The sequence below is a fragment of the Rhincodon typus genome, chromosome 3 (genome assembly GCF_021869965.1).
Source record: "Rhincodon typus isolate 14 chromosome 3, sRhiTyp1.1, whole genome shotgun sequence".
NCBI classification, from domain to species: Eukaryota; Metazoa; Chordata; class Chondrichthyes; order Orectolobiformes; family Rhincodontidae; genus Rhincodon; species Rhincodon typus.
The window spans coordinates 94786744-94807194 of NC_063334.1; the positions used below are offsets into that span (position 1 = coordinate 94786744).

The window sequence follows — 20451 nt, forward strand, 5'->3', positions numbered from 1 at the left end:
AGATTTAGGCCAGTTAGTCTAAGAGCTAGCATTAGGAAAATGTTAGAATCAATGACTAAGAAGGTAGGAGTAGAATATTTAGAAAATTATAATACAATCAGGTGGAATCTATGTGGTTTTGTGAAGGGTAAACCATGTTTGATGAATTTATTAAGAGTTCTTTGAGAATATTTCAAGGAGGTTAGATGAAAGGAAGGCAGTAGATGTAGTGTATTCAGATTTCCATAAGGCATTTCATAAGGTCCCTCATCAAAAATTACTGCAAAAGAGCTCCACTGAAATACTGACATGGATAAGTGATTACTTATTAAAAAACAGAGTTGGCAGAATGGGTGATTTTCAGGTTGCCAAATTGTAACTAATGAACTGTCAAAGTGTTGAATTCTGAACTGTTTAGAATCTACATTAATGACTTTGATGAAGGGATTGAATACATTGGTGCCAGATTTCCTGATGATACCAAGATGGGCAGGCCAGCAAGTTGTGAGGTGATACCGAAAGTCTGAAAAGGGATATAAGTAGATACAGAGATGAAAGATTTGGAAGCTTAGATATAATGTGAGGTTATCCACATTGGCAGGAGGAATAGAATGGCAGAATACAATAATATTTAAATAGAGAGACTACAGAATGCTTTGTTTTGGTTAAAGGTATCTGGATGTCCTGTAGGAATAGGAGTAGGCCACTTAGACATCGAACCTGCCCTGTCATTCAATACAATTATGGCTGATCAACCACTTCAAAGACTTTTACTTATCCCATCCTCATAACCCTGTACCCCACTGCTAACCAAAAATCTATCAATCTCTACATGGAATGTACTCAAAAGATTGAATTTCAACAGCCCTCTGTGGTAGGGAATTCCAAAGGTTCAGAACCCTTTTGAGTAAAAACATTTTTCCTCATATCAAATCTAAGTGGCATCCTCCTCACTTTTAAACTGTTGCCCTCTGATTCCAGACTCCCTAACCAGGGGAAATGTCTTAGCTGCATCTACCCTGTCTCTCCCTTTTAAGTTTTTTGTAGGCTTCAATGAGACCACCTTTTTCTCTTTGAAACTCTAGAGAATACAGACCCAGTTTCTGAATGTCTTTATTGGATAGTGCCATCACCCCGGGAACAAATTTGATGAACCTTCATTGCACTCCCACAAGCTGCGGAGTTAGATTCAGGTACTGCAAGTAATTACAGAAAGATATTTTCTGTCATTCTCAATTTCTGAAACTCCAAGGTTCGTGGTTTAACTAAGTAGTGGTCTAAAAACAGATGTACACTCTGAGGTAGAAAATCTGAAGGAAAAACAGTCACATCAATAATGCAAAGAATTGATAAAATAATAGTGGTAATTTTATTCCATTAATTTTATATCAATTAGTTACAAAGAATCTTGCTGGACTTGAATGCTCTTGAGAGGTGTGACACAAAGGGCAATTTTACCAAGCTTACATTCCCAGCACAGCTCACATAATGGGAGCACATGCCAAGATTGAAACAGTTTAGCACAGGATAGACTGTACAAATCTATGTTCCTGACATGTTAACATATAGAGGCATGGAGATTAGCAGCTGTAATGAGTGCCAAGGGCATTTGTTGATGTGCAGAGGGATCTTGGGATTCAAGTCCATAGCTCCCTGAAAGCAGCCACACAAGTGTGGTAAAGAAGACATATGGCATGCTTGCCTTTATTGGTTGGGACATTGAGGACAAGAGTCAAGATGTCGCGTCGCAGCTTTGTAAGATTTTGGTTAGGTTGCACTTTAAAGTAATGCATTCAATCCTGGTCACCACATTGCAGGAAGGATGTGGAGACGTTGGAAAGGGTGCAGAAGAGGTTTATTAGGATGCTGCCTGGATTAGAGAGTATGAGCTATAAGGAGAGGCTAGAAAAATGAGGGTTTTTTTCTCTGGAGTGGCAGAGGCTGAGGGGAGACTTGTTAGAAGTCTATAAAATTATGAGATTCATAGGTAAGTTGACAGTCAGAATCTTTTAGCCCCAGAGTTGAAATGTCCAGTACTATGGGGCATGCATTTAAGGTGAGAGAGGGGAAAATACAAGAAGACGTGAGGGGCAGGTTTTTTGTAGAGAGTGGTAGGTGTCTGGAACAAGCTGACAGTGGTGGAGGGAGATACAATAGGGACATTTAAGGGACTTTTAGATAAGCACATGAATATGCAAGGAATGGAGGGATATGGACCAAGGGCAGGCAGAAGGGATTTGTTTAGTTTAGTGTCATGTTCGGCAAATATTGTGGGCCTAAAGGACTGTTCCTGTGCTGTACTGTTCTATGTTCTATCTGATCTCTGAAATCAAATGCTTATTAGGTGCTTGTCCTTTATCAAAAATCTGTTCTTAGGCTCAATTGTCCAGCGTGCAATCTCTTAGAGAGCCTTTGTATTAAGTGTGCAGCATCATAAAATTCTCCTTAATATTTATCTTCAAATGTCATTTATTGTGTCTGAAGTCTCAAGAAGCTGCAGGAATAGTTGCAAATTTCTGAGGTCTTTGGTCACTTTCTTTATTGATACTAAATAGCACTTTTTTGCCCTCAATTCTTGGTGCTTCATGTTTGGAAAGTTAATTCTTAAGTTCACATTTTTTTTGTGGCACACCTGTTACATAAACCTACAGTTGCATTTCACCTGATTTGAGAAACTTTGAACCATATCAAAATTAAGTTATCCGGCAAGATATGTAACATCATGACCATCAGCTGGTTTGGAAGTTAATGAGTGGAATGATCACGATGCAGATAAATGCTTTGTGGATGTGCAGCCTACTTGCCTGTATTGCGAGTGGGTGGTGATGGCAGTCTGGCCAGTAGTGTTTTCATTGCACAGCCTGGTAATTTTACTGAGCGCAATGTAACCTAGAGGAAGGCCTCTGGAGAGCTGAGTGCACTGACTGCTCAGCTTGTATTGATGCAGAATACAGAACACCAGTCATGCTGTGCTGCCTGACTGCAGCATTCTGCCTGAAGTGATTTCTGAAGGACCAGATTATTATCATGGCTTGAAGGCTGCCTCCATATGGATTGTAGAGTTCACAGAAACAGCCTGTTGTAGCTATTCTGCATCGCCTTTAAATTGAAGCAACAGTGCTTTGACTCGATCCATTTCATGGGTTTTTGTTCCAATGCTGCCTGTGTTGTACAGTTTTTAAAATCTATTTCCTTATCCTGCCATAGTGGGGAAATAGGTGTGATCATGAGCGTGTGACGTGCTGTTCTATGTATTATTTTCCTAGTGTGCAAGATATTTAAAATTTAACACTCAGAATTTTCTGCTGCTGTTAGTTTGGTTCTTTATTAAGTAGCGTTAAAAAATCAGCTGGTGATCTATTCTACTCACTTGCCAAAAATTCCACTAAGTCTGGCACCTCCCCTATGAAAATTATCTTAGTCAAAGGACATTGCCAAAGGAGATCTTCAGGATGGTACATCAGGCCTAACCATCTTCAGCTGTTTCATCAATGATCTTGCCTCCACCATAAGATCAAAAGTGGGGATGTTCGCTGAATATTACACAATGTTCAGCTCCTCAGATACAGCCGCACTCAGTGTTCAATTTATTAGGAGTTCAGAAGTCAATGGCATTACCATCCTCCACTATCAACTGAGTATGAATTGAATACAACTAAATTAGGAAGAAAGAAGATGACTAGAAAGGAGCATCGCTAGACTCAGTGTTTTCTCTCCATAGTTGCTGCCAGATCTGCTGAGTTTCTCCAGCACTTTCTGTTTTTGTTTCTGAAAGGGAGTGGGATATGATTAGCTGTAGCTCCAAAAGCTGATATCTCACCAGCGATCCTGCAGAGAAATATGCTTGAGTGGCTTTATGGTGAAGTCAGGATTGTTGGTTTTGGTTCTATAAATACTTCCTCCCAATTTCCTATGACCCATTCCACCCTGTACCTTTTGCAACTCACTCCAGTAGAATTACCCGTAAACATTCCCTACCTACTTGAGAATAGCCATCTGAGTGAAACAACTGAGCTTAGTTGTTGTTCTGGAAATTTAGTCATGCACCATCTTTACCCTTGGGAGATAAGGGAGGGAATTTAAAAATAAATTAGAGATATGCAATAAGAAATAAAAAATAATACACATTATCTTAAGATAACTAGTAATGGTGAATGTGATTTCCTGAGTTGATTCAAATCCAGCTCAGGCTGAAAATGATCGTGTTCTCTGTCTTGTAGTGGTCCTACACAAAATGGTTTTTGGTACAGGAACAGTTATTAGTCATTCAGATTCTTAAGTCTGTGGTGCTGTATGGTCTCAGTCTGATGTTTAATGATCATACAACCCCACAAAGTGGGGCGGTATAGTGGCTCAGTGGTTAGTACTGCTGCCTCACAGCACCAGGCACCGGGGTTCAATCCCACCCTCAGGCGACTGTCTGTGTGGAGTTTGCACATTCTCCCCGTGTCTGCATGAGTGTGCTCCGGTTTCCTCCCCCAGTCCAAAGATGTGCAGGCTAGGTGGATTGGCCATGTTAAATTGCCCTGTAGTGTTCAGGGATGTGTGGATTACAGGGGGATGGGTTTGCTTGGGATGCACCAAGGGTCAGTGTGGGCTTGTTAGGCCGAAGGGCCTGTTTCCACATTGTAGGGATTCTATATCTATATCTATATCTACCATATTGAAGTCAGAGGTGTTACCAAATGACTAGTATGGGAAATAGAGAAGTGCCACACTTTAGAATGGGTGAGAATTTGTCTGTGGATCAATATATTGCATTAAACAATGCTAATATCACCTTCAACTTGTAAATATTTTATTGAATAATTTTTGTTCAGCCAAGTATGTGATTGACAAAACATTTAAAAGTCTTTCAACCAACTGAAAACTCTGCACAGTTCGCATTTTGTAACCTGATAGGATATGTGCACTCCCCACCTCACACTTGCATCATTTGTAGCTTGGCAAGAGAGAGTGAATCAGTTTTGTTTGGTAAAAGCGTTAGAATTTTGGTTCTCAGGGTCAGCAGAAGGTAACTGGAAGGATTACTTATGCACATGGCCCATCATTTAGGCCCTATTACTGACTACTCAATCAATGACCATGCCTCGGGGCTCTTGTTGTGCTATGCTGGTGTCCCTACCTATGAGCCAGAAGGCTGAAATCCTACCTGCTCCATAGGCGTGTAATAATATCTCTTAACAGGTTTTTTTTAAAAAAGGAACGAACAGTGCCTGTGCAAATATGAACACAAAAGGTCAGGAAAAACGTCTATCATTAAAAATCAAAGTAATTAGCCATCTATGGGAGACTGCTAAAACTACATGTTACCTTGAATCATTTTTTTAAATGGATGTTTCCTTAATTGTACAATTTTTAAGCTCTTTGTGAGCTGTAACATTTTGTTGTTCTTTCAATCATTGTACAGAGCATTGCATTGTCAGGACCAAATCAAGAGTTTGTTTGCACAACCCCATGATTGTTCATTCACTGATTTAATGGGTAAAAATCTTAGGAGTGGTGGTTAAAAGCGCTGAGTGCAAATAAATGAGAAATATTTAATATTGTTTTGATTTTATAGACAGGGGCTTTGAGCACAAAAGTAATGGAAAATTTATTTGTTTAAGTTAATTAGAATACTGTGTGCAGTTCTGGACGTCTCCATTATAGAGAGGATTTTAAAGCCACAGTAAGCGTTCAGTATAGATGTAACAGACAACACAGAGGTACGAAATAACAGTTATGAGGTGTCACTTGTGGTACTTGGATTATTGCAGCTCAGTTGACTAAGAGTTGATTGTATGAAGGATTTTAAGAGTGAAAAGCAAGATTTCTTACTTAAATTTAGAGTTTTGAAATAGTTCCACGAAAGCTGGTATCCCATCACCGAGTCACCCTTTATTTACAAGTGAAGAGTCTTTGACATTGATCCAGCACCCTTGGAGCCAGCTCTGAGAGTGAACAGGTTGACCAAACACTCCTGCTCTTATCTGTCAGACAGGGCTCCCTGATTGGGCCTGTTAATCTGCTCCAATCAGGGAACTCATACTGTGAGGTCCACAGGGCTGACCTTGTTACAACCACTACAACTTTCACATCAAAAGAGGCAAATGTTTCTCAGCTTCATTCATGCTTTTGATGTAATATTTATCTGAACACATTTAAATGCCGAACGATTTGCAATTACTATTCTGAGCTTTGCTGAAATACAGTTGATAGGCTTTGAGGGAAGTTATTCATTAAAGAAGAAATATTAATAATGTAGAAATAGACATTTTTTTGTCGAATTGTCATTTATTACTGTGGGTGAAACCATCCAAAAGAACAGAATACTATTAATTTCAGTAAGTCCTATAATTTATACTAATTAGAAGGTTATCAAATAATCAATCTTAATCTCCTGAATTTCAAATGAATGTAAGATATTCCACAACTAATTAGTAACTGGTTCTATCCAAAGACATTTGGGCTTTGTTATTTTTCTTGAAATTGGACTTCAAAACTGTGCTCATTTCAGATATAAGTGGTGATCTAAAGTGAAGTCAGGGAATACTGGAAACAGTCAGCAGCTTAGTGCTGCAAAAATAGAGAGATAAAAATCCACCTTTATATTGATCTGCTGAGTATTTCCAATGTTTTCTGTTTTTATGACTGATTTCTAGCATTCGCTGTAGTTTGCTTTTGCATGAGTGGGGACTGGTGGGTTTGTCTCAGGAGGAAATCCCTGCACTGAATTATTCTGATTTTATTTATACAAACGTTTTCTTCTGTAATAGGTCAGAAAATCCTTCACCACAGAAGTGATGTTTTGGAAACCGTTGTCCTGATCAACCCTTCAGATGAGGCAGTGAGCACAGAGGTAAGAGAACAGCAGGAAGTACACAGATGGCAAAGAGCACGATGGAATGAGATAGTGAAGAAACAGTACTGAAGCACAACATTGATTATTCTGTGCTTTAACTTGCTCCCTACGGGTTTTGTAGGTTGAAAATTGAATAGGTTGTGCAGTTCTGGTCAATGGTGGTAAAGAGATAGCATTGATTTTGTTGGGTTCAAATCTCTTTGGGGAATATATACTATAAGCCCAGGCTTGGATTAATAATGAGTTCATAGCTTACCATAGCAATTTAAGAATTTGAATTCAGCTTTTTTACAAACCTAAAAATGAAAAACTGGTAGTAGTAAAAGTGACAATAGTCAGAGAAGCTAACAGTACGTTAATATCACTGAACAAAAAATCCAGATGCACAGGCTGATGTAGGGATGTAAGTTCCGCCAAACTATCATCGATTTATTTTAAAAATCTGGTTAACAAATTGACCTTTTGGGAGGATATATGCTGTTCTTGCATGGTCTGACCTACTTATGATTTCAGATCCACAGTAAAGTGGTTTAGTCTTAAATACCCTCCGAAATAGCCTGCCAGTCACTCAGTTCAAGGGCAATTAGGAAGGGGCAATAATTGCTGGCCTTGCCAGTGATACCTACATCCCATGAAAGAATAAATTAAAAATAAAAACATCTATTTTCTGAATTCCCTTCTTTTGGACTTGGGAGTTGCATTTAAGAGCTTTGCTTTCAGTGAACTCCTCAATTCCTTCCTTGAGAAAGGAGAGAAGAGAAGTCCTCAATATGAAGAGTGCTTCTATTAGGTGGAATCTTAGAGGCCATGGTGATGTAAGATTTGTGGCAGAATCAACCAAGGTCAATCCTGACATCAGGAACATCTTGCTTCACCTTTACAGTCCAGGGAGTGGGCAGCAGTCAGCCCTATGCATCTGGCACCAGCGATCAGAGGAAATGTGTATTGTCAGTCAGGGAACTGCAAACACATAGCTCAGGGCTCTGCTCAGTCATGGCTAGGGGCTGCACATTGAAGTCGGCCAGAGGTCTGGGTAATTTGAAGAGATGGGAACAGGAATGTTGACGGGAGATGGAGGATGATACTCAAGATATATAGGGGTATGCGAAACAATATTGGAGGGCATGCTAGACTATGGGTAGTAGTGATCACTACCTTGGCCTCCATAGGGAAGTGTAGAATATCAGGCTGGGCATCATTAAAGTGCACAGTCTGGGTTCAGGGCTCAATGAGAGCAGTTGAATATGAAATCGGTGTGGTGGTCTCCACATGGGTGATGGTGAAAATGGCCTATTGGGTAGTGAGTGAAAAGAGGATGTGAAGGCATCTAGAGGTGTGGGGTAGTGGAGGGGTGGTGGGATGGAGGGGTACCTGGCAACCAGATGGTGCCCAGTACTGATGGCATCCACCGTGAGTTGCACTCCCTGCCATCACTTGCCATTCTCCTAGATGTAAAATACAACTAAGGAGTGGCAATGGCCAAGTGGTATTATCTCTGGACTGTTAATCCAGAGACCCAGATAATGTTCTGGGAACCTGGGTTTGAATCCCGCCATGGCAGATGGTAGAATCTGGATTCAATAAAAAAAATCTGGAATTAAGAGTCTCATGATGACCATGAATCCATTATCAATTGTCAGAAAAACCTATCTGGTTGACTCTTAACTGCCCTCTGGGCAATTAGGAATGGGCAATAAACACAGCCTAGCCAGAAACACCCTCATCCCATGAACAAATATATAAAAAAAACTGGAAAATTACCAGGAGGGGTGGGATGCAGAGTCAGTGTCAATTTCATGGAGCTGGATCCATGTCTGCTCAATGTTGGAACATTGAAGGGGCAAATACATGAAGCAAGTGTTTGCAAGATAAAGCCTCATTTCATTTGCAAACATTTCAGCACCTATTTGCATTGCATGCAGAGTTAACCTGCTCAAGGTTCATGTCCTGGTCAAAGGCAATTTGCTTCATGCCATTGGTGCTTGAAAATTAAACATTGACATCTCAAAGATGCCGACATTAACAGCAATCAGTTGAAAAGTGGCCTGTGGAGGCCGGGGTGGTGTTGGAATCTGGGGCTGAATGAAAAAGACATACCTCTCATTATCAGCATCCAGCAAGCCCAGGAGCAGCAGTAGACTGCCCCGAAGGGTGAGGATCACCCAGCTCCGGGATGGGCAGCACCCTCAGGATATGTTGGATCTGCAGGAGGCCCAGAACTTTTCACCACTGATGTATTTCCTGGGGATGAGCAAGGTGCAGTGTCAATGCAGGCTTCGCATGGACACTGTGATAGAGCAGCACTCAATGCTGGAGTGGGACCTGAGAGCTTCAGGGATGGGAGACCATCCTCTCCCATTGGCTGTGCTAACTGCTCTGAACTTCTGTGACTGGCTGCTCCCAGGTAGTGGTGGATGATCTTTCTGGGATCCCGCAGTCCCGCTCCCACAATGCATCAGGATGTTCCATCTATGCAAGATCATTCCCCTAAGATGGGATCCATGCTGCAGCCTGGGCAGTAGTTTGGGGAACATGGATGGTTGCCCGCAGGTTCAGGGTATTAGCACACACACAGCACTTCATCAACAGGAAGAGGTTCCATTCCGTTCATGTTCAGATGGCCTGTGATTGCTATTACCATTTCCTGAGGTGTGAGGCTGTGACCCTGCAGCTAACGTGACTCCTAAACCTGGAACACTCTCATGTAGCTGGTGTGTTTGAGCATTCAGGACCTTACAAGGCTAGTTCCTTCCTGAGGATAAGGGTTACCCACTGCGTTCTTGGTTCAGGACACCATTGTCCAATCCCCTGACTAATTTGGAGATAAAATGTTGCCCTTGCCTGGATCAGGGCCATAATGGAACATATGATAGGACCACTAAAGTTGCAAATTCACTGTTTGGACTGATTTGGGGAGGGAGTGATGGGGTGTGGGGGTGGGAGAAGGTATGAAAAGTGCTGCAGGAAAGGATTTGAGGAGGGTATCATGGACTAAATAGTCATTGGGTTAGATGCTAGCAGTTGGTCTGCACTGTGGGGGCAAAGTGCAGCCGTTTATTCATTTTCTTTGTGTTTGCTTTTGGAGGCTGTAAATAAAAGCCCATGTTTGGAATTGTTTGTTGCTTGCCTGTGTGTGATATTCACCGACTGGACCATGACAGGTTGTTGGTGTCCTGTGGGCACCAGGGACAGAGTAGGTGGGTCTTAGAGAGGGTGTTTTGAAAGCAGTATAGCTAAGGACAGGGAAACTGTGTGGTCCGATGCTGACTAGTGTGAGAGAACGGGTTGTAAGTGTCAGGGAGTGTCAGCTGGGTGATGTGAGCAGTGTGTCTTAGTGGCTGCTGTGCCATTATGTTACAGGTAAGGGGTAGCGTTGGATTGCTAGCGTTGGGTGTCATATAGAGTCATACAGCATAGAAACAGACCCTTTGGTAGTGCACAACGGTATTTCAAAGACGATGTAGGCACCAGGCATGTGGTTTACTGCGGGACATCCAGTGAGTGGCAAATTATTCTGGGACATGGTAAGATGGGGCTCAGACTGGATGGGAGAGAAGCTACACGGGCAAGGTAGATAGGTAATGAGGCACATTTGGAGAGATATAGCGAGAAATCTTGCTAGGTATCAGCAAGAAATCCTCCAAAAAACTCAATGCAACTCGCACTTAGCCAAAAAGAAAACCCTGCAATATTCAGCCTATTGGAAACCATGAAACAACCATTAGAGTGTTGGCTCTGTGACATTACAATCTTAGTAGGTGTCTTGAAAAGAAAGGGAAGACCAAGGGCAGGATTTTCAGCAGGTTGCAGGACCCTGATGTTGGGACCGAATGGAGTACTGAGCCTAGACTTCATAGGAGTCCAACTTGGGAAACCTGTTTTCCATGAGTTTCTCTCCTAATTGACTGCTATGGGGATGTAAGTATACAGATTGGCTGCACACATAATATATCATACCACCTTGCAACAGGACGCTGATCCACCTGAAGGTCCACTCCCACTACCTGCTGGTGGGTTTTCTGATCCCACTTGCTCAACTTTACTGTCTGCACATGCACAGGAAAAATTAACCCTGTACATCCACACACATCTTTTTACATAGTTGCAACAGAAATTTCCCAACACCTTGAAATAACCTCATTGACACACATATGAGTTTGAGAGGGCTTGACACAACTGACAGTAAGTTGATAATTGAGAACTGATGCACAAGGTCTTAGAAGATGCATTTCGGCTTTAGGACTGAGACCAGGAGAGATTTCTTCAATCAGGCTGCAGTTCCTGAGTACCTGACAAGGATGTGTGCAATAGTTTGTGATGAGGGGAGGATTGGAAAGCTGAGGTGCCCAATGATGCCATCTGTAAATTAGAAACTATAGTGATTTGAGGGGCAGTGTGATCTGAGAAGGAGGATTTAAGTATAGGTGTACCATCATCTTCAATATTGCAACCCTGGGACTGACCACAGCGTCAACAGTGGTCACTCCAATAATAGTGAGTGCTGTCTTCTCCATTGGGGTAAGGAGGTGTGCGTCACTTTCTCCTACAAGAGAGAAGGAAATATTTTACAACTGAGTGTAGTGCAGTATGGTTGCGTGATGTGCCTGGCCTGATTAAATAGCTGGCAGTGGGTGTGAGGCTTGCAGCAGTAACTTAGAAGGTAAAACTATGAATTTTAGATCTGATTTGTAGAGATTGTCGGTAGATCCATGATGGGGATGTTGTGCATTATGCCATGTCTGAGGCTAGTTGAGCATTTGATAGGACATGACATTCGAAGGCACATTCACTGAGCTTGACCACTTGTGTGAATCATTGAACCTTTGAATGGCACTGTATCCAGGCACTTGGGCTTGACTCCCGGAACTGAGCAGCATTGTTATCTGGTCTCTGACCTGTTTAGAGATTGTCTAGGGAATGTCTCTGCTCCTGTTCAACCTGTTCAGTTCACCATCAGGAAATCTTGGATCCCACTCTCCCCCATGTTGTGCCATTATCTTTTCCATGATGACCTTCAGCAACTGCTCCACCCAATATGCGAACTGTAAATTTAAAAACTCTATCCAAGCCTCCACTACAGACCTGTATGTACTGGACAAACCCTAAAGGCATGAGAAACTTCACGCAGTGACTGCTAGTTTCTAAAATGTACCATTGTAGTTATTTTGCTTTCCATTTCTAAGCCACGTGTCCTTTTCCTAGGTACGTCTCTTGATCACTGATGCTGCTCGACATAAGCTGCTGGTGCTAACTGGACAGTGCTGTGAAAACACTGGGGAAGTAATTCTGCAATCCGGTTCATTCTCCTTTCAGAACTTCATTGAAATTTTCACAGATCAGGAGGTAAGTGAAAAAATGTTTTGATTGCTTTGGATCTTGGAAAGATGTCAAACCATTGAGATGTAAAGAAATTAGAATAGTCCATCACTCATAGAGTTAGGTTATCGAACATGGTGGTAGTCAATAATTGTTTTGAGCTGGTGTTTAAGCAAACCGTGCTGTCAGTTAAGCTTACAACATGCGCTCACCTTGAATCGTGGTAAACATGTAGTTTTATGTCAATTTGAGCACTTCTTGCTTGCAAGTGAGAAATTCCAGACTGTAAACAAATAATCGCACTGTGGTTTTCTTTCAAAGATGTTACTAGCACCAACTACCAGATTGGAACTAAAATGGTGTTTTATATTTCATTGAGTCATCTGTATAGATTTGCATAACTGCTTTATTTATGAAGCCTAAGGTTTTAAGTTAAAATAAAATCAACCATTGTTTACAAGGCTTCTTGCATCTCTGGATAACCAGTTTGGAAGAGGTGGCAAGAAAATTACCTTAAAATACATGTACACGTGAAAACGTAAATGGAAAAATACAGTCCTTGTATCCTTTGTAAATGATGGGAATTTGCTGAATAGAATTGGAACTAAGAGTACACAAAAACAGATTGTCTTTATAATTTAACTAGAAAACGTTAAAATTACCAATTCAAAATATTTACAATGGAAAGTACAAATAGAAGGATACTGCATTGTTTATTTCTGATGCAAGTATTCCAGATATGTAATTATAATTTTTTTTTTGGGAACTGAATACAGTACAATCTATTTATAAAGTGTTAATTGAGGTTTTTCACAAATAACTACTAATTACTTATTGTCTTTTTTATTCTGCTGGCAGATTGGAGAACTACTGAGCACCACACATCCAGCCAATAAAGCCAGCCTCACATTATCCTGCCTTGAGGAAGGCGATTGGAAAAACACAAACCTGGAGAAGCATAACCTGCAGGACTTCATCAATATAAAACTAAACTCGGTCTCTATTCTACCAGAAATGGAAGGACTTTCAGAATTCACTGAATATCTCTCAGAATCGGTTGAGGTACCATCGTCCTTTGATGTATTGGAGCCCCCAGCATCAGGAGGCTTCCTGAAACTGTCAAAACCTTGCTGCTACATTTTCCCTGGTGGGAGAGGGGACTCTGCTTTGTTTGCTGTGAATGGATTTAATATGCTTATCAATGGAGGCTCCGATCGCAAGTCATGCTTCTGGAAATTGGTTCGACATTTGGACAGAGTTGACTCAATTCTGCTCACCCATAATGGAGCTGATAATCTCCCTGGAGTCAACAGTTTGTTGCAACGTAAAATAGCAGAACTAGAAGAGGAACAGTCACAAGGGTCTACTGCTAACAGTGACTGGCTGAAAAACCTGATCTCACCTGAGCTGGGGGTGGTTTTTCTTAACGTCCCGGAAAATATGACAAACTTGCAGCCTAATTTCAGGGTCAGGAGAAATACTGAGGAAACCTTTCTTACTCTCCAGTACTTAAACAAATTGTCTATAAAGCCAGAACCCCTGTACAGGACTGTAGGAAATGTTATTGATCCCGTAATACTTTTTCAGAAAATGGGTGTGGGAAGATTAGAAATGTACATTTTAAATCCAGTGAAAGGAAGCAAAGAGCTACAATTTTTCATGCAACATTGGTCCAGCAACAACAAAGCTAAAACTGGACTAGTGTTACCAAATGGCAAAGATGCAGAAATCTCGTTTCCATATTTGACTTCGATATCCTCCCTGATTGTATGGCATCCGGCTAATCCAACTGAAAAAATAGTCCGTGCCCTGTTCCCAGGAAATGCTCCACAGTACAATATTCTGGAAGGATTAGAAAAACTCAAAGATTTAGACTTCCTTAAACACCCAGTGGTAACTCAAAAAGAGCTATCCATTGGCTTGGCTGTCCCAAATGTTAAACAGTCCAAGATGAAACAGCGGAGTGATAGCAAGGAGAGTCTCAAATCTAATTCTAAGCCAGCTGCTGCTAAAGGAGTTAAGAAGGAAGAAACACCAGACGTGGCAAAACCTACTGCAGTTAGTCAACAAGAGGCCGCTAAAGATAAACTGCAAAAGTTGGAGAAGAAAGAAAAACCTGTAGTTAAGAAGGAAAAAACCAGAACAGAGTCACAATCAAAGCCTGAAGAAAAGGAAACAAAAGCAAAAGAGGAGATAGCTAAACAGGAACTTGAAGAAAAAACACCGAGAGATGACAAGCTAAAAGCTGAGAACAAACCCAAACCTGTCAGGGAAAAAATTGTGAAGAAAGAGGTCAAAGCAAAGAAACCAGAAGACAAGAAGAAAGAAGAAAAGGAAGTGAAGAAAGAGATTGTGAAGTCAGAGGCAAAGGAAGACAAAGCAGTTGCTAAAAAAGAAAAGATCACTAAGAAAGAAGAGAAACCTAAGAAAGAAGAAATAAAGAAAGAAGAAATAAAAAAAGAAGCAAAGAAAGATGTTAAAAAAGAAGTGAAGAAAAAAGAAACACCAGTGAAAGAAGTAAAAAAAGAGGAAAACAAAGAGATCAAAAAAAGTGACAAAGATGTCAAGAAAGAGCTGAAAAAGCCTGCTAAGGAAACTAAAAAACCCGTCGCTGCAACCGAGACCAAAAAAGTACCAACAAAACCCAAAGTGGAAAGGAAAAATGAGCCAATAAAGAAGGAAGACACTACAACAAGTAAGCCAAAAGAGAAAGGAAAGCTAAAACCAAGCAAGAAAGAGACCAAAATTGAAAATGTTGCTGCGGCAGGGGCAGCAGTAACAGCAGTTGCTATAGTGACTGCAGGTGAACTTGAGATTGAACGGTCACGAATGTCTTCACCAGAAGATTTAACTAAAGACTTTGAAGAACTTAATGAAGAAGAGAAAAGAGAAATGCAAGGACCTGTAGTCCCAGCAGAAAGTTCAATAGATAATGAAGTGCAAGAAGCTACATTTGTGAAGAAGACAGGGTTTATAATTCATGGAGACTCTTTGGAGACAGATGAATCTCCTGATGAAGGAATAACAACTACTGAAGTTGAAGGTGAATTTGAACCGTCTCCTCAAGAGTACGTTGAAACTCGAAAGAAGGTAACATTAGAAAAATTTGAGGATGAAGGTGCTGCTTTTGAAGAATCTTCTGAACCTGGAGACTACGAAGAAAAGGCTGAGACAGAAGATGTTGAAGAGCTAGCGGAAGATATCGTGGAAAAGATGCTTCCAGGCAAAATCGAACATGTCTTGACTGGTGCAAAGGTTGAGACCGATGACATTGACATTGAAGCAGAAGAATTAATTCCAACTGAAGAACCAGCTGGAGAAGGCGAGATAGAAAAAGAAGAGACAGGAGAATCTGAAGCTGGGGATGATCACAGAGAACGAGAAGGTTTTCCAGTAAAGCCTGAAGAGGCAGAAGAAGAGGTTAGAGTTGATCTTAGCAAAGAAGCTAAGATTTATGCACAGAAAGATTTAAGTGAGACTGAAACCACTGAGATAAAAGCTCCATCCCCTGATGCAACTTTGGATAAAATCTCTGCACTCCATTCTTCAATTGTTGATCAAACAATATTGATTCGTAATGAGACAATACCGACTGATTTTGAAAGTGAAGTAACAGTTTCTGATGAAGAAACCCATGAAGAGCCACCAGAAGAATTTACAGCTACATCAGGTTTTACTCAATCTACAATTGAAATTTCAAGTGAACCTACCCCAATGGATGGTATGTCCACACCAAGAGACATTATGAGTGATGAGACCAATAATGAAGAAACGGAGTCGCCTACTCAGGAGTTTGAAAGCATGACAAAGTTTGAAACTACTGTTATTTCTCAGGGTCGTGAAGGACCCAAGCTTTCTCCAGTTCCTGATACTTACAACGGACTCTCAGTAGAAACTTCAAAAACAGAAGTGACACAAGGTGACGATTATCCAGCATCAGCCTCAACAATATCTCCCTCATCTTCTCTTGAAGAAGACAAGTGCTTTAAATGTCCATCAGCTGGTGTCTATATTCCTAAATCTGATGACTTTGAAAGACTGGAAGATCTAGAGACTGAAAAACAAGTGAATCAAATAAAAGATCTTGAAGCCAAATTAAGCCCAGCAAGGAGTCCAGTCAGTTCTTCGCCACAGTCTGGGACACCTTTGAGTGACCATAATGTCAACTTTGATTTGACTCCATCAGATATCAAGGCATCCACAGATCTTACAACCTCTGACCATGAAACTGCAGATGATCATTGTGCTAGTCCTGAAGACAAAACACTAGAGATGGCATCTCCCACACAGTCTAGTTCCCCTAGTGCTGGTCACACACCATTTTATCAGTCTCCAGTAGATGACAAAGATAGTCAAGTTGCAACTGAGTTAACAGGAAAATTGCCAGCCCCAATTATTATTGAGACTGATGACATGAAAGCTGATGAGACCAGTCCAAGATATAGCCCCATGGATGAGCCTGTACCTGATTCAGAATCACCTGTAGAAAAGGTTCTGTCTCCATTACGAAGTCCACCAATGTTGGGTTCCAGTTCTCCGGTTGATAGCTCTCCTAATGATGGAGAAGAATTTCCAGTACAGTTTCTTGAAGGTGCAATGGAACTCTCAAGTGATAAGCTTAAACTTCTTTCTTCACCCCATCTTTATCCATTTAATGACTTTTCATCCAGCCCTGTTGTGCCTGAAAAACAACGTGCGGCAGATTTTGAGTTGTTGACTCCCAAAGAAAGTTTCAGCCAAGAATGCAAAGTGGAAGAAAGTGCTACTACGACCTTCCCATCACTCGGTCCCTTTGAAGCTCATAAAACTGCTGCTGAACTGTCCCCAACTCTGGTAGATCTCAGCCAAATTGGTTCCGTTAAAGAAGACAGCAAAATGTCTATTTCTGAAGGAACCACTTCAGACAAATCAGCTACTCCTGTCGATGAGGTAGTAGCAGAAGATACTTATTCCCATATCGAAGGTGTGGCTTCAGCTTCAACGGCATCTCTTGCTACAAGTTCCTTTCCAGAACCTACAGCAGATGATGTATCTCCGTCATTGCACGCAGAGGTCGGGTCTCCTCATTCAACTGAAGTCGATGAATCTCTCTCGGTATCTGTTGTCCAAACGCCTACAACTTTCCAAGAAGCTGAAGTTTCACCTTCTAAAGAAGATTCCCCAAGGCCCATGTCGATTTCTCCTCCAGAGGTGTCTCCAAAAACTGCAAAATCCAGAACTCCTGTACAGGAAGTGAGGTCACCAGAGCATTCAACAATGTCAGTAGAGTTTAGTCAGGAGTCACCGGAACAGTCTTTGGCTTTAGACTTCAGTAGACAATCTCCTGAGCAGCCTGCGTTTAACGCCAGCTTCCAGCACATATCTGAAAACGGACCCACTGAAATAGATTACAGTCCATCAGATATGCATGAGCCTGGATTTATCCAGCATGCTTTGCCAACACTTGACAGATCATTCTATGGCCAAGAACGGGATCATTTGCAATTCGGTTCCACCCCACCGACTGAGGCTTCTCCATCATCCTCATCTGCTCGTACGCCGCAAACCAGTTCTCCTTTGCAAGAGGAATATGGTGTTTGTACTTCAGCCCTCTCTGGCAAACCAGTTAGTGTTGGAGTGCCATTGGTTTCAGAAAGGATATCACCTGCCCATTCACCACAAGGAAGTTCTCCACTGCAAGAACAGGAAGAGCTGCAAATGTTTGATCTTTCGCAGCCTCTTGCACATGCAAAAGAAGTATCTCATTTGCACATGTCTGACTCATCAGGCCCAGGTCTACTGCAGGAGAAAACTCCGGTAGGATCATCAATGATATCGCCTTCTGAGCAGGTATCTGCTGTTTATGCATCACACTCTTTACAAGAGCCTGCCCTGTCTCAAAGCAAAATTCCAATAGTGCAGTCAGACATGGAAGAAATGGAGACATTTAGCAGCAAACAAGATAAAGCCAAAGAAATACATGAGCTTGAAGATGGCCATTTTGCATCCAGATCAGTGCGTCCAGCAGAGGCTCAACCTGCTGCTGATACATATTTTAAGACCCCAACTTCATTCCGTCTCAACATGGCTGATCTTTCCCCTTCTTTCATTAATCCAAGCCCATTAGAATTCTTTGAGCAAGATGAAATCGCTGAAGATCTTGAGAGACCACTTACACAAGGTGGGGGAGGCCAGCCTCCATCTGGTGGAAAGCAGCAGGCCCGGCAATGTGATGATACCCCGGGAACATCAGTCAGCGAGTCTGCTCCATCACAGACTGATTCTGACTTTCCACCTGGAACAGAGGAATGCCCTTCAATCACTGCAGACGCTGCCTTAGACTCTGAAGATGAGTCTGAAACTCTCCCTACAGACAGAACACTTGTACACAGACAAATGGACCCCCCACCTGTTCCACTGATGGATCCTAGTCCACCTCCACCACATCCAGATGTTTGCATGGTCGAACCGGAGGCATTGCCGACTGATCAGAGCTTGGCAAAGGCAGATAAGCCATTGAAGAAAGAGGTTAAAGAGAGAACAAAGACCAAAAAGCAGGCCACAAAGACAAAGTCTTCCTCTCCTTCCAGAAAAGCTGACAGCAAACCAAAGCATCCCAGTGCTCCTTCCAAAACAAACCCACTAGCATCTGCTAAGGAATCAGCGGATAAAACAGCAAAAACAGCTTCTCCTAAGAAGAAGGATGCAGTGGAGAATGGAGCCAAGTCTAACACTAATCCAGAAATAAAGAGCTCCCGAGGTGATGACAAGGAAGCAAAAAATGCAACTAACACCACGAATTTAAAATCTGCACATACAACTAAAAATCCAGGTAAAATGCCTAGATGTGGTACAGTAATCTGGCGTATTGAATAATTCAATTTAAAACTAGAATATTATACTTAAGTGACTTTAAATATTTGTGTTTTTCAAAATGAATGTTTCTTTGCCTGAAAGTTCCACACGTGTTTCCTTGATCTCCCTCCATAATCTTGATGGAAAGGCAGGAGAAATTCATGCCACTGATCCCAAAGACTTTGGACCTGAGATTGCCTCCTATTCTCCACTGTAAAGGGTAGTGCACATGTGTGTTACCATAAAGTGCACATCTTCAAAGAGCCAGTTATCCATTACTCCTCTCCTCACGGGACTGCATTTTGTGGACCCTGAGATACAATCTGTCTGCAATTTAACTGGGCTGTGCAAGGCCTAGGACTGTCCAGGTATTTTCACCACCACTAGGGGTGGTTCCTGCACAGCCTCCATTTTGAGCCTGAAGCTCCTCCAGTTGAAGGTCTCATTTTGTTGTGAGACCTCCTCCCTCTCCCTCACACGTACTTGGTCCCGGATGGTGAGAATTGTGGAAATATTTGTGTAGAAATCCATTGAGCAACAATTTCCTTTTCCTGTTTTGGCATGCCATAGAAATGGTAATAGACATGAACTACTAAAGTGCACAGAATGATACCTGACTGGTAAAGCCATGAATTCAAGCCCTTAGCTGTTAATTGCTACTGAACTATGTGTAAATAGGTTCATGGCACAACTGATCTTTAGTAAATTCCTATAGAAGGATCGGTCAGCAAGATAGCTGAATCCTATCCTTTTAGTGCTTGTCTTTTTTATTCATTCATCGGCATTTGTGGGTTGTGGGTGTTGTTGGCTAGGCCAGCATTTATTACCCATCTCCAATTTCCCAGAAGACAGTTAAGAGTCAACCACATCACTGTGGGTCTGGAGTCACATAAAGACCAGACCAAGTAAGGATAGCAGATTTCCTTCCCTAAGCAACATTAATGAACCAGATACTCTTGTGCTAGATCTGATATCAAGTGTGCTTGTTCTCCAAGATTTTAGCTCATTTGTTGTCTGTATTTTTGGGTTTTTTTTCCAAGGTGGAGTACCAATAATTACACAGCAATGGCTGTAAACTGAAAACTCCTCTCCTACTATTCACTCTTGAATAGTGCAAATATATTGACATCTTATCCTGCCGAACTCCATTTTGCACTGGATCTTAACATGTTTTTCTTTCATCTTATGTTCTACTCCTAGCTGTATAAATCTGATCAATTTACTCATGATTGGCTTTCAGTAATTCATCTTAATGAGCACCGTGAATTTCTTACATTGCTAATTTTCATTAATACAATTTCAAATGGAAGGCAGTGTTTTATGATCTTTTACCACTTCCTGTCTCATAATTTGCTTTTTTATAGATAATTCTTAATCAAAATGAATATACTGAGAAATAGATGGCCTTAAGTATGGTACCTACATGCAGTTTTTGAAAAGAACTAGTGGGCCCTGATGCTTCCAGGCCCTTTATCCTT

At 41.5% G+C, this 20451-nt stretch overlaps 1 protein-coding gene across 1 annotated transcript in view; it reads left to right on the forward strand.

Annotated features, from left to right (window-relative positions):
- Positions 1–20451, forward strand: part of map1b (microtubule-associated protein 1B) — a 114008-nt gene that overhangs the window by 75778 nt on the left and 17779 nt on the right. Inside the window, exons 3-5 of the mRNA XM_048595112.1 lie at positions 6738–6820; positions 12026–12166; positions 12998–18950. Of these exons, the coding sequence (XP_048451069.1) occupies positions 6738–6820; positions 12026–12166; positions 12998–18950 (6177 nt within the window). The remainder of the gene's footprint in view (positions 1–6737; positions 6821–12025; positions 12167–12997; positions 18951–20451) is intronic.